Below are 13,489 nucleotides of genomic sequence, written 5' to 3' on the forward strand. Positions count from 1 at the left end.
CATTTGGAATATTTATCTATTGTTTACTGAATGGTTTCTGTTGTGTCAGTCGCTGGGTTTCCATAGAAGTGTTTCACATTTTTTATGTGCTTTTCCAAAAATTTGACCAAAGAAAATAGGAATAGTTGCACGTTCTATACACTATGTCATTCACATTTTCTTGTGGGAGCCCATCTTTTCATGATGGAGCAGCTGAATGAAGTCCTTGCTTCAGGGAGAGTTTTAATTGCAGGATTGGAGCATTTGAACATTGTTTTATTAAATGCTTCCAGGAGACGCCATAGAATAAATGTAATATCTGATATAATGAGGGCTGAAATTTATGCAATGCCCACACGCCGCCAGCCTCCGCATACTTTCCCACTCTCAAAATTGTTCTGGCGGATTGTGAGGACCCACTTTAATGACTAGCTGTTGGTTAAATATTTCAGAATGTCAAGGGCTATGTTTGAAGAATTGTGTGCAAAGTAGGGATACACTGATCCGATACCTGGATCGGTATCAGCTACGATACTGAAGCTTTTAGATGGATTGGGTATTGGTCCGACGATCCCTATCCAAATCCGATTCTGTGTGTTAGTCATGTTCGTTACAGTCAAGCTCCAAAAATGACATAAAAGAACCATTAGAACACCATTAAAGCAGTTCATATGACTCGTGCATTTTATTCAAAGTCACTTGAAGACGTGTGATAGCTCTTTGAATCACAAAAGGCTGTGTTTAATAAGTAAATATATAGTATGTGCAGCGCCAGCGCGTTACCGGAGGTGCGTTTTACCAGAATTTGAATAAGAAGCGAATTAAACTACTGTGAACTTGCCTACAAACATACACATACAGGACTTCCTGGAGAGTTCAGAATGTCAAAATAAAAGCCTAAGGGTTTAAAATGTGCACGATTTAAATATATTACTGTTGTATTTCAAATTAAAAGTCAGGGTTAGGGTTAGAGTTCCAAAAAATAACTGTTTGGATGAAAAGTGGACTGATGTCCTAAACTGAACAAAAAAGAGATCTGAGTCATTTAAAGTCCAGATGCAAATTGAAACATTTTTTGGGGAAAAAGGCAAAAGTAAAACATTGTTTTTTTTCCTACTGAAGACATGAAGACTGGAATTACTGTTAATTTTGCTGCTACATTATCCAGTATAATAGTTAATAATAAAGTGTTTCTTAATAAGCTTTACATTTATATTGAAATTATGTGTAGTTAGAGTTTTGTGTTTCTTTACATATTAGAGAGTACTCCCAAATAGTTCCACACAATAATGTAAAGATATTCTAAACTGATTATGCAAAAAACACTGGTATCGGATCGGGATTGGTATAGGCCGATACAGAGATTTCCGGTATCGGAATCAGATCGGAAGAGAAAAAGTGGTATCGGTGCATCCCTAGAGCAAAGGTATGACCTTTCTTTGGGTCAGTCACATCAGTCTATCTCACACACTTATAACGTGCAGAAATGGTCAAAAACATGTAATCGTTTTGCAAATAATCTGTTTTTATCACCTTAATGTGCATTTTACTTAAAGCAAAACTCTAGAAAATCCTTCTCCTGTTAGCGCATAAAATTCTACTTGAATTTTGAGAGTTTATTCGCATATCAAGTGTTCAGGATTTCTTATGAGCAATTTCAAACTGTGCGTACAATTAGCTGGATGGAAACCCAGCTAATGACATGAAAACATTTTTTCTGTCACTAAGCATGTTTTACCTGAATTGTGATTATGTATAATTTTTACAATGTACATTATGTATAATGAATCCCGAATATCACAATTAGAGTTTATTTAGTTGTGGTGACAATTTACACGTGACCTGTTTACTCTATTTCTCTCTTTCCTCTCTATTATTAATTTTGTTTAGGGTATTCGACACGTTGACCACTTTGGCTTCATATGCAGGGAGTCAGTGGAGTGTGGAGGCTGCCAGTTTGTCTGTTATGTTTTCCAGTGCACTAACGAAGCTCTGGTGAGAACCTTGGAGAGATGAAAACAATGTTTCTGTATGAGAAAATAGAAAAATGTCACGTTCTGTTCCAGCCAAGTGAAAATATGAAGATTCATATTAGCATTTCAGTTTACGTACTAAAATAGAACAATAAATGGAAATGCTCATGTATTTACATGTTGTAATAATCAAGGAAGTTTTAAAGCATGGATTTTAAGTTTGGGGATGGTGTTTTTTAAGCTGTAAGTAGTCAGAACATTTCAACAGAATACTGTTTATTTTCTTTATACTCTTTCCATATTGTCAAGTTAGAAGCTCTGAACTGCTTGAACTGTTTGAATGTGTCTTTGTTCAGGTGGATGAGATCATGTTGACTTTGAAGCAGGCGTTCTCTGTGGCTGCCCTCCATCAGAACAGTAGGACCCAGAGTGCTCAGTGTGACAGCTGTCCCCTTCAGCAGCTGCACAAACTGTGTGACAGAATAGAGGGTCAGACTTCTACTCCATTTCATTTCTTCAGTTTATCATACTTTTATCATTGTATACATTTTTTACTCTTTCCTAATTTTTTGTGTTCTTTTGTACACTTTAGTACAACTTTAGTACACACACACTAATTTATTTGGTACAGGGAATTCAATAATAGTTCTCCCAAAAAGGAAAATTCTGTTATCATTTACTCACCATCATTTTTCCCCAAACCTGTGCTGCTTTTGAATATTTTTTTCCTTTTTTTGAGCATGATGGCCCCTATTCACTAGAGGCTTTCATTATATGGAAGAGAGCAGCAGAACATTCTTCAGAATTTCTTCTTTTGTTTTCCACTTACAAAGAAATTTCACAAAGAAGAATTTAAATTTTGGGGTGAACTATTCCTTTAAATGCAACAATGACTTAACGAACAACCTTTATAATGGCAGAACTGGGATCATGTTGTTCATCCACAACATGAATGTGGTGGTGTTAGAACCAGGGGTTGCGTTAACCAAAAATGATCTGTCATTTACAGATTTTTTGGAAAATTTGACTGATAATTATTCCACAGCATCTCTATTTGGTTAAGGTCTGGGCTCTGACTGGGCCACTCCAAAATATGGATTTTCTTTTAAGCCAGTTTATAGTGGGTTTACTTCAATGTTTAAGGTCATTGTCCTGCTGCATCACTCAACTTCTAATGAGCTTCAGCTGGTGCACAGCCACCTTCAATTATCCTGTAGGATATCTTGATAAACTTGGGAATACATTTTTCATTTGATGATGTCAAGAGGTCCAGGCCCTGAAGCAGCAAAGCAGCCCCAAATCATGATACTACTTCCACTTTACTTCACCGTTGGGATGATGTTTTCATGTTGGTATGCAGTGCCCTTTTTACGGCATACGTAGTGCTAAGTGTTCTTCCCAAACAATTCGACTTTAGTTTCCTCAGTCCACAAAACATTTTCCCAGTAGCGTTGTGGTCTTTGGCAAACTTCAGGCACACAGCAATGTATCTGTTGTAAAGCAGGAGCTTCCTTCGTGGTGTCCTGCCATGGAAACCATGTCTGCTTAATGTTTTCTGTATAATAGACTCATGAACAGAGATGTTAACCAGTTCCGATTCCTTCAAGTCTTTAGCTGTCACTCTAGTGTTCCTTTTACCTCATTGAGCATTCTGCAGTGTGCCCTTTGAGTCATCTTGGATGGACAGCCACTTCTAGGAAGAGTAGCCACAGTAATAAATAATCTCCATTTATTGACAGTTAGACTAACTGTGGACAGATGAATATCTAACCTGTTCAAGATTCCCAGATTTCCCTTTCCAGCTTTATGCAAAGCAACAATTCTTGATCGTAGGTCTTCTGAGATCTCTTTTTTGCAAGGCATGGTCCATGTCAACAGATTCTTCTTGTGAACAGCGAACTCAAAATGTTTGAGTGCTTTTTATAAGTCAAAGTAGCTCTAACCCACACCTTCAATCTTGTTTTAATAATTGGATGCCAGATTTGCCAACTTCTCTTATTATTTTTTGTTGTCGTCATTAGCTTATGGGGTTCACATACTTTTTCCAACCTACTCTGTGCATGTTTGAATGATGTATTCAACATGTACAACAACAATACAGTAATTAGTGCTATTTGTCAAAAGAGATTGTGTTTGTTCAGTATTGTAATTTAGATGAAGGTCAAAAGAGATTTAAAGACAAATTTATACATAAATACAGGTAATTCCAGAGGGTTCACATCATCTTGCCACTGTATTAAGCTTCAGATGTGTGTGCCTCTCATCTGTGTCACTTTATGTTGATATCAGGCACACTGAAAAAGTTCTGTGAACTTGTGCATGTATGTATGTGCTTTTTGTTAATTGTTCCGATCAGATGGTTATTTCCTCTAAATCTGACTGGCTTTGTTAAAAAATGACTTGTAGTTACTAAGGTAAACTAAAAGGTGCTGGAAGTGATTTTTTTTTTATGACCAAACTTTTACAAATATGTCTGTCAAAATTATGGATACAATTTTTTCTAGCGCAACCTCTTGTTAGAACAGATCTTTAATTCCCAGGGCCCAGTTGTTCAGACATAATATGATCGGATTTCGGCTATCAGATTGGATCAAATCTTGAAAATGGGTGTTCAAAAGAAAAAAGGATTCTGAAATCGGATTAGATCACATTATCCAGTCTTGGTTTTGATCTGGATCAAACCTTCAGTATGTGTTGTTCAAAACTTTTTGTAGGATTGGGATAACTTTGATCCAAAAAAAATCAGGATTATCCTGATTCCAGCAGAAGGGTGGATTTAGGGTGGATTTCAGGAACAAAATTTAATAAATTCAAATTGGTCAAATTATACAACATCTGTATCATGTAGTATATTTACATTTATTTATATTTCTCACTTAATTTGTTTAACCATTACAGTGATAAAGTAGACATTAGGCTACCTATTAAGCCTTTCAGTACAGTAAGGTAAAATAAAAAAAACAATTATTTTGTTCCCATAAATTAATCCCCCAAACAGCTGTCAATATCAAACACAAATAATATATTTCATCTTAACTGTCATTTTCAATGCATATTAATTACAATGACACAATCATCAGAGATTTTGTTTTGCATCCATTATTATCCAGTCAGTCCCTCATTCTGAGAGAATGTCGGAGGCATTATAAATGTTATCACAGAGAGGGACATTTAGCCTTTTTATGATTTAAATATTTGTTTTTTTTTTTTTTGTTATTGTGCTGTTTTCTTTCTCTTCAAAAAACTAAAACTAAATGGCCACACGCTGGCTATTCTATCGGTTGTTCTTTACATAGCTAGTAGCCTACATTGTGATATGTAGTCCCATTTAGAGCACTGGTAATATGGATTTGGTAATCTTGAAAATTAGTATCTGGATCAGGGTGATCAAATCCAATTTTGCTTTAAAAATGATACTGGATAGCAAAACGTGGGATTTACTAATCCGTATCATTCTGATCCAGATGAAAATTTTTGAACAACTGGGCCTAGATTTCAATTCAGCTGGATGCAGTAGTGTATACATGTGTTTTTCTGTGTGTGCATTGTATGGCTGTGGTTTTGTGTGCAGGGCTTCATCCATCCAAAGCTAAGCTGGAACTCCAGAGGCATTTGGCAGATCTGGAAAATCAGGAGCAGGCAGCTGTGTTTGAGAGCACCATGGTGAGTTCAGTTATTCCAACCTTTAAACTGCTATAACACTCTATACTATTACGATCTCTGGATTAGCAGTATGTGTCAAATCCTTTAAGTGTGGCATGAGAGGAATGTGTGTTTCTCCGTTCTGAGGGTGTGCCGGTAATATCAATTAAACCAGTTTGTCCACTTAAGCCTCAGCATACTGTACTAGCCTAGCATCCTGAAACCTTGTTCAACCTGATCTAACATTAGCAAACTGATGAACAGTCAGATGTCCTGCCCAGAAATTTTGATCTCTTTTCAGCTTTGTTGGTACAAAGAGGGAATTGTCTTTACAATATTTACTATAATATTGACAAGTTGGTGTTTTACCAAAGTTTAAAATGCCCAGGCTAATTGAAATATTTTCTCTGAAGTGGTGTAATAAATTAGTCACTTGGCAGGGTAGATTTCTTCTGCTCTGTTTTACCCTGCATCATAGCCATTTGTTACAAATTAGACTTTTGTTATGCTTTTGTTAAAAAATGGGCTTAACTGTCATTTTTGTCTGAACAATGGAACAAACTAAAGAAGTAAGGGTAGATTTCTTTTGCTCTCTGCTGGTCAAATTTATTATTGACGCTCAGATCTGAGCCGAGTGTGCTCTCTTGAATCACTGATGCCATCTTGTGGAAATTTAGAAAAGTCATCAAACTCTTTTGTCTGTGCATGTTTGGGTGCAGAAAGCCAGGCCTAAATCAGATCAGGAAGAGAATGAGTTAACTGTGTCATGTCTAAGAAGGCTGTACGAGGAGAGACAAAAGACACACACTCACACAAACAACGGACCACCAAAAAAGGTACCTTTTCAAATGTATCATGTATTAATGAATACTCCTACTTTGTCCAGCCAATATACAGTGCATCCGAGAAAGAATTCACAGCGCTTCACATTTTCAACATTTTGTTATGTTACAGGCTTATTCCAAAATGGATTAAATTCATTATTTTCCTCAAAATTCTACAAACAATACCCCATAATGACAACGTGAAAGAAGTTTGTTTGAAATCTTTGCAAATGTATTAAAAATAAAAAAATAAAAAAAATCTCATGTACATAAGTATTCACAGCCTTTGCAATGACACTCAGAATTGAGCTCAGGTGCATCCTGTTTCCACTGATCATCCTTTAGATGTTTCTACAACTTTCACCTGTGATATATTCAGTTGATTGGACATGATTTGGAAAGGCACACACACCTCTCTATATAAGGTCCCAAAGTTAACAGTGCATGTCAGAGCACAAACCAAGCCATGAAGTCCAAGGAATTGTCTGAGACAGGATTGTATCGAGGCACAGACCTGGGGAAGGGTACAGAAAAATGTAAGGTCCCAATGAGCACACTGGCCTCCATCATCTGTAAATGGAAGAAGTTTGGAACCACCAGGACTCTTCCTAGAGCTGGCTGCCTGGCCAAACTGAGCAATCGATTGTATGGTAGAGTGGCCAGACTGAAGCCACTCCTCAGTAAAAGGCACATGACAGCCGGCCTGGAGTTTGCCAAAAGGTACCTGAAGGACTCTCTGGTCTGATGAAACAAAGATTGATCTCTTTGGCCTGAATGATAAGCGTCATGTCTGGAGGAAACCAGGCACCGCTCATCCCCACAGCATGATGCTACCACCATCATGCTTCACTGTAGGGATGTTTTTCAGTGGCAGGAACTGGGAGACTAGTCAGGATTGAGGGAAAGATGAATGCAGCAATGTACAGAGACATCCTTGATGAAAACCTGCTTTAGAGCGCTCTGGACCTCAGACTTGGGCGAAGGTTCATCTTCCAACGACCCTAAGCACACAGCCATTATAACAAAGGAGTGGCTACGGGACAACTCAGCCAGAGCCCAGACTTGAACCCGATTGAACATCTCTGGAGAGATCTGAAAATGGCTGTGCACCGATGCTCCCCATCCAACCTGATGGAGCTTGAGAGGTCCTGCAAAGAAGAATGGGAGAAACTGCCCAAAAATAGGTGCTAATATGAAGCTGTAATTGGTGCCAAAGGTGCTTCAACAAAGTATTGAGCAAAGGCTGTGTATAATTATGTACATGTAATTTTATTTGTTTATTTTTTTTAATTTGCAAAGATTTCAAACAAACTTCTTTCACATTGTCATTTTCGGGTATTGTTTGTAGAATTATGAGGAAAATAATGAATTTAATCAATTTTGGAATAAGGCCGTAACATAACAAAATGTGGGAAAAGTGAAGCGCTGTAAATACTCTCCGGATGTATCAAACTTACCACAGTATCAAATTGGGTCTGATGCTGCGTTCCATTCAACTCTGTAAGTTGGAATCTCCAGCTTCCCACATGACAAAGTGCAATAGAACAGCATTTGAAGTAGAACTTCCAACTTGGAAACTTGTGCGGATATCCACAACTTCAGATTTCACTGAAACATTGCTGAACCCAGCATGATACACACAGTTAATTCTAAACATTCACTTTTAAACTCCTGAGACCTGCATGCATTTTCCATTTCCATTTTTGATTTGTAACTAGTAGCATTAATATACATGCAGAAAAAAAAGACAAATAGTTTTCCTAAAATATCGATGGCAACATATGTGGACAGCGGGACAAAGTTTATTACTTTTAAATAATACCAAGCTATAGAACAGGGGTACTCAACAAGCTGGATCCCTTTAGCCTTGAGAGCCATGCTCTTTTTTTATTTTTATTATTGTTTTCATTATTAAAACATATTTTAATTACTTTTTATAATAATAAGGTGAGCAGATTACAGGTGAAACTCGAAAAATTAGAATATCGTGCAAATGTTCATTAATTTCAGTAATTCAACTTAAAAGGTGAAACTAATATATTATGTAGACTCATTACAAGCAAAGTAAGATATTTCAAGCATTTATTTGATATAATTTTGATGATTATGGCTTACAGCTTATGAAAACCCCAAATTCAGAATCTCAGAAAATTAGAATATTGTGAAAAGGTTCAGTATTGTAGGCTCAAAGTGTCACACTCCAATCAGCTAATTAATCCAAAACACCTGCAAAGGGTTCCTGAGCCTTTAAATGGACTCTCAGTCTGGTTCAGTTGAATTCACAATCATGGGGAAGACTGCTGACCTGACAGTTGTGCAGAAAACCATCATTGACACCCTCCACAAGGAGGGAAAGCCTCAAAAGGTAATTGCAAAAGAAGTTGGATGTTCTCAAAGTGCTGTATCAAAGCACATTAATAGAAAGTTAAGTGGAAGGGAAAAGTGTGGAAGTAAAAGGTGCACAAGCAGCAGGGATGACCGTAGCCTGGAGAGGATTGTCAGGAAAAGGCCATTCAAATGTGGGGGAGCTTCACAAGGAGTGGACTGAGGCTTCAAATGTCAGTATTCCTCTTGTCAAGCCGCTCCTGAACAACAAACAACGTCAGAAGCGTCTTACCTGGGCTAAAGAAAAAAGAACTGGTCTGTTGCTCAGTGGTCCAAAGTCCTCTTTTCTGATGAGAGCAAATTTTGCATCTCATTTGGAAACCAAGGTCCCAGAGTCTGGAGGAAGAATGGAGAGGCACACAATCCAAGATGCTTGAAGTCCAGTGTGAAGTTTCCACAGTCTGTGTTGGTTTGGGGAGCCATGTCATCGGCTGGTGTTGGTCCACTGTGCTTTATTAAGTCCAGAGTCAACGCAGCCGTCTACGGGACATTTTAGAGCACTTCATGCTTCCTTCAGCAGACAAGCTTTATGGAGATGCTGACTTCATTTTCCAGCAGGACTTGGCACCTGCCCACACTGCCAAAAGTACCAAAACCTGGTTCAATGACCATGGTATTTACTGTGCTTGATTGGCCAGCAAACTCGCCTGACCTGAACCCCATAGAGAATCTATGGGGCATTGCTAAGAAGAAAGATGAGAGACATGAGACCAAACAATGCAGAAGAGCTGAAGGCCGCTATTGAAGCATCTTGGTCTTCCATAACACCTCAGCAGTGCCACAGGCTGATAGCATCCATGCCACGCGCATTGAGGCAGTAATTAATGCAAAAGGGGCCCAAACCAAGTACTGAGTACATATGCATGATTATACTTTTCAGAGGGCCGACATTTCTGTATTTAAAATCCTTTTTGTTTTATTGATTTCATGTAATATTCTAATTTTCTGAGATTCTGAATTTGGGGTTTTCATAAGCTGTAAGCCATAATCATAAAAATTATATCAAATAAAGGCTTGAAATATCTTACTTTGCTTGTAATGAGTCTATATAATATATTAGTTTCACCTTTTAAGTTGAATTACTGAAATTAATGAACTTTTGCACGATATTCTAATTTTTCGAGTTTCACCTGTATAAACCTTTTTGTAATAGCTTTTTTATTGAAGGACATAGAGACACAAAATCAGCATCATTCAATAAAGGAGGACAGTGTTGAATAAGGAACTGCATGTCCAAAATTAACTTTCTTTTTTGTTGATCTTAACCATGCTTATCTACAGTAAGTACATAATATCTGTACAACAAACTCTTCTGGTTCTGACTAGACTCAATATATGCTTTAAAATAACCATAATTATCTACTGTTCTCAAAACATGTACAACTTTAGAGCTGTAAAGGCACTAATAGCCTACATAGCTTTTCATTGATGGATACTCAACAAAATAACAAAAATTCTTCTATTTGCAGTATTTGAACATCATCCTCAAACCCATAATCATTAACAGATAGGTGAGGAAGAAAAATATCGTCCTCGCTGGTCATTTGTTCTCAAGATTCTGTAATTTTTAATGATGCATTAGTACATTACATAACGATTGTTTACGCTTAACTAGAAGTTCCACCCCCCATTGCCTGCAAATTTTCATGGGAATATTGTGGATAGTGGTTCAGCAGTTTATAAATATGTAAAGGCTCTAGAAAACTGACACCTAAAGATTCATACTTATTCAATCATTTATGTGATGACAACATCACACAGGCCACAAAAACATGGGTCGTGGGCCGCCTGTTGAGTACCATGGCTATAGAAAGTCTGATTCTTTTTTTTAATCAAATTGTTTGTTTCCAGGAGTGTTGTTATTCAAGTTTTTGAGACATTACAGACATTTCATCAGAAATTAGCATAATTAATTCTGATTCAAAGTAATGGCCAGCATTCTCAAATCACTGCCAACCATGTTAAAAAAATATACATTATTAATTCTGAATATATGTGCTGATCCATGTCTGCCAAACACGTTGAGTGGCCCAAACATCATCTACAGCCTGAACACTGAGGTACCACGTTCATCTGTACAAACAATAGTATGCAAGTATAAACACACCATGGGACCATGCAGCCATCATACCTCTCAGGAAGGAGGCACATTCTGTCTCCTAGAGATGAATGTAGTTTAATACGAAAAGTGCAAATCAATCTCAGAACAACAGCAAAGGACCTTGTGAAGATGCTAAAGGAAACAGATAGACAAGTATCTATATCCACAGTAAAACATGTCCTATATCAAGATGACCTGAAATGTTGCTCAACAAGGAAGAAGCCACTGCTCCAAAACCACCATAAAGCCAGACTACAGTTTTCAAGTGCACATGGGGACAAAGATCTTACTTTTTGGAGAAATGTCCTCTTGTCTGATGAAACATCTGATGAAACATTGTCTAATAACCATCATTATGTTTGGAGGACAAAGGGTGAGGCCTGCAAGCCAAAGAACACCATCCCAACTGTGAAGCATGGGGGTGGCAGCATCATGTTGTGGGGGAGCTTTGCTGCAGGAGGGACTGGTGCACTTCACCAAATAGATGGCATCATGAGGAAGGAAAAATATGTGGATATATTGAAGCAACATCTCAAGACATCAGCCAGGAAGTTAAAGCTCGTCACAAATGGGTCTTCCAAATGGACAATTACCCAAGCATACCTCCAAAGTTGTGGTAAAATAGCTTAAGAACAACAAAGTCAAGGTATTGGAGTGGCCATCACAAAGCCCTGACCTCAATCCGAAAATTTGTGGGCAGAACTGAAAAAGTGTGTGCGAGCAAGGAGGCCTACACGCCTGACTCAGTACACCAGTTCTGTCTGGGGGAATATGCCAAAGTTACAGCAACTTATTGCGAGAAGCTTGTGGAAGACTACCCAAAACGTTTGATCCAAGTTGAACTTCAAGTTGACTTCAAATGTACATCTATGAGTCAAAGCTCTGACATAGATAAAGCCTGTCTACAGGTGCACTACAGGTGTGAATGAGCTTTTCTTATAGTATTACACCTGCAAAAAAAAAACAAAGGCTAGCACCATATAGCATCTTTATCCTCTGCAGTAGGTTGTCAGGAGGTGTATTTGTTGATAATCGAACATGTATGAAGCTAATGTTAGAATTGCAGTTTGTTTCCCATATACCCAGCATTAGGCAATGGAATATCTTATATCCAACCCTGAATAGAACGCAGCATTTGTGTTTAATTGTAAATTGTTGATAGTATGTACATATGTGTGTTGTGTGTATTAGGCTGCTCAGGAGGTTTCTGTGAATGCTGAAAGCAGTGTGAGTTCCAGTCGTGTGCGTCTGGAGGAGTTCAAGACTAGAGCAAAGAGATCACTCACTGAATCACTGGAGGGGATCTGGAAGGTACACACACATTTTACGCTTTGCAAACAGTTTGCTCGATGTAAAATGTTTACAGGTATGTAATATTTAAAAAAGTTAGGCCTTGAGCAGAGTATATAACTTACAAGTACATAGTGTACACAGGCATTATGACGAGATGTGCCATAAAGGGTTAGTTCACCTGTCATCATTTACTCACCCTCATGTTGTTTCAAACATGTATGAATTTTTTCCTTGGGACACAAAAGGAGATAATATAATGTTAGCCTCTGTCACCATTCACTTACATTGCATGGATAAAAGGTGCAATTAAATTGAATAGTGACTGAGACTAAAATTCTGCCTGACAATTAATTTTGCGTTCCATGAAACAAAGAAGTGTTTGAAATAATTTTTTGAAGAACTATTCCTTCAACTGGACCACCTGCTGCAGGTTCAACTGAACTTATCATAAAACTTTCTGTCATTTAATTTTCATGAATATGTCCATTAATTGTAACAGGGCAGCAGTAAGTCCAAATCCCAGAGGGAGAACAGTGAAGGAGGGAGCAACTCTTCGAGCTCCACCACACTTAACAGCACAAACCAGGTCAGCAGAACACTCGCATCATCACAGAAATCTAAACGATGCATTTTCACTATATGATTGAAGAGTTCTGTCATAATGTCAGTCTGCAGATTTAAGGTTTTAAGCTTAAAGGAAGAGGTCATACAAAAATGAAAATTCTGTCATCATATAATCACACTCATGTCACTCCAAATCCAGATGACTTTTTCTTTTGTGGAACATAAAACGAGGAATTTTAATGGATGACCCTTTTGCTGATTTCAATACAATGGCAGTTTATGGCAGTTTATTGTGGCTCATTTTAAAAGCTTAAAAAAGATCCCAAAATTAGTCCATGCAACTTGCATCATATTCCATGTAATCTGAAGTAGGGCTGGGTGATATGGCTACAAATATTATATTTCAAAATTTTTCAGCCTTTTGACAATATTTGATATACAGCATAACTCATATATTTGCTTTAAAATGGCTCAAAAGTTATTATTATAATTTTTCTTTAATTAGAGGAACCATCATTTCATCCAAACGGCCATTGTAGCCTAAAAATCTATTTCAAAATAATGATGTGTCCCACAGTTTTTCACTAAATGAACATAAGGGAGAATGTAATAATTTTTATTGTAATTTACTTTTGTATTTATATTTTACATACAATGATACATAGTATCTTAAAAAAAAACTATATATTTAACTCATATAGTTTTATTAAAATGTTTTTAGTTTTTTT

At 37.3% G+C, this 13,489-nt stretch overlaps 1 protein-coding gene across 4 annotated transcripts in view; it reads left to right on the plus strand.

Moving 5' to 3' along the window:
* Window positions 1-13,489, plus strand: part of LOC127643776 (TBC1 domain family member 1-like) — a 129,160-nt gene that overhangs the window by 64,756 nt on the left and 50,915 nt on the right. For all 4 annotated transcript variants that reach the window (XM_052126649.1, XM_052126650.1, XM_052126651.1 and 1 more), the window contains 6 exons: window positions 1,870-1,974; window positions 2,309-2,441; window positions 5,524-5,615; window positions 6,314-6,430; window positions 12,096-12,215; window positions 12,697-12,783. In XM_052126649.1, the coding sequence (XP_051982609.1) occupies window positions 1,870-1,974; window positions 2,309-2,441; window positions 5,524-5,615; window positions 6,314-6,430; window positions 12,096-12,215; window positions 12,697-12,783 (654 nt within the window). The remainder of the gene's footprint in view (window positions 1-1,869; window positions 1,975-2,308; window positions 2,442-5,523; window positions 5,616-6,313; window positions 6,431-12,095; window positions 12,216-12,696; window positions 12,784-13,489) is intronic.

Source organism: Xyrauchen texanus, chromosome 5, assembly GCF_025860055.1.
Source record: "Xyrauchen texanus isolate HMW12.3.18 chromosome 5, RBS_HiC_50CHRs, whole genome shotgun sequence".
Taxonomy (NCBI): Eukaryota; Metazoa; Chordata; class Actinopteri; order Cypriniformes; family Catostomidae; genus Xyrauchen; species Xyrauchen texanus.